General features: G+C 39.5%; 1 protein-coding gene across 1 annotated transcript; it reads right to left on the reverse strand.

The window, feature by feature from the left end:
• Positions 1-5: 5 nt before the first annotated feature.
• On the reverse strand, positions 6-1,121 carry LOC111649289 (myosin heavy chain, fast skeletal muscle-like; the record flags this gene model as incomplete). Its single annotated transcript, XM_023399066.1, has 5 exons — positions 6-84; positions 182-318; positions 586-709; positions 783-900; positions 1,034-1,121. Coding segments are annotated over 5 exons (546 nt in total), but the record flags the coding sequence as incomplete, so codon positions are not given.
• Positions 1,122-1,170: the final 49 nt, after the last annotated feature.

The following is a 1,170-nucleotide window of genomic DNA, read 5'->3' on the forward strand; positions in this document are numbered from 1 at the left end:
ATCTTGTAGTACACCTTCATCCATGGCCAGTGCTTGACATTCATGAATGAGCGGACGTTGTACTGGATGGTAAAGATGGCTTCCCTGTGGAGAAGAAGTTTGTATTATAGATAGATTCATCTTTATTACTCCTACCATGACTATGTCATGTGTGTGTCAGAATTAGCATTTTTCAACATGCCTCCTTTCCATCATCTTCACAAACTCCTTTCTCATGAGGTAACCACGACAGAGAGCCTGAGTCATGGTAACCAGAGCTGCCAGTTTTTCATCTCTCATCTCCTCAAGGGTACCCAGCAAACCGGCCTTGAAGAACACCTGAATAAACAGACAATAACAATGAACTTTTAAGTACCCCACATAGTTCAAGAGCTGTATACCAAGGGTGTTTCATAAATGGCCATATGGCTTCTGTGCATCACTTCTCCCTTGGCACATGGTCAGACTTTGCACCAAATTAATTTAAATTGGTCTTTTTTTTTTTTTTGAGAAATACTGCCAATTAACAGGCAAAAAAAAACTGGAGAAAAAGTCAACCTCTTCTGTAATTATAGTTAAGTATAACAAGGAGCACATGATGCTTACCTTGGTGTGTCCGAATTTGTACTGTTCATGATCAACATCAATGGATCCAAGTAGCTTCTCTGCAGCCTTTTTGTTGTCAATGAACTGGCCCTCAGGGATGACACTGGCATTCAGTACCTTGTACCTTTTATGAGAGAGTTAACGATCAGCAATTTGTGTTTAACATTAGAAAACTTTCAAATCAAATTCACTGATACCTCTGTTTGAAGTCACCGTAGAGGATTCTGCTGGGGAAACCTTTTCTACAGATTCTGATACCCTCCAGCACACCGTTACACCTGAGCTGGTGGATGACCAGGAAATTCTCCATCAGACCTGTAGAAAAGACAATTTGTAATTACTTTTGTAAATAAATATTTATTCTGAACATAGACACATCTAAATAAACCATACAAACAAAACCAAACCACCCTTCATAGACTCAGGTGAAATTATTTTGTGTATGTACCTGGAGTCTTTGACTCATTGGGAATCAGGCAGCGCACAAAGTGAGGATGGGTGCTCCTCAAGTTAGTCATCAGCTTGCCCAAGTTCTCCTATAGGAAGAAAATAGTCATTCTTGTTATGAAATCTAGCATTTAAGTT

Source organism: Seriola lalandi, unplaced genomic scaffold (assembly GCF_002814215.2).
Source record: "Seriola lalandi dorsalis isolate HSWRI2012SDOR001 ecotype SW California unplaced genomic scaffold, Sedor1 jcf7180002050313, whole genome shotgun sequence".
Lineage (NCBI taxonomy): Eukaryota > Metazoa > Chordata > Actinopteri > Carangiformes > Carangidae > Seriola > Seriola lalandi.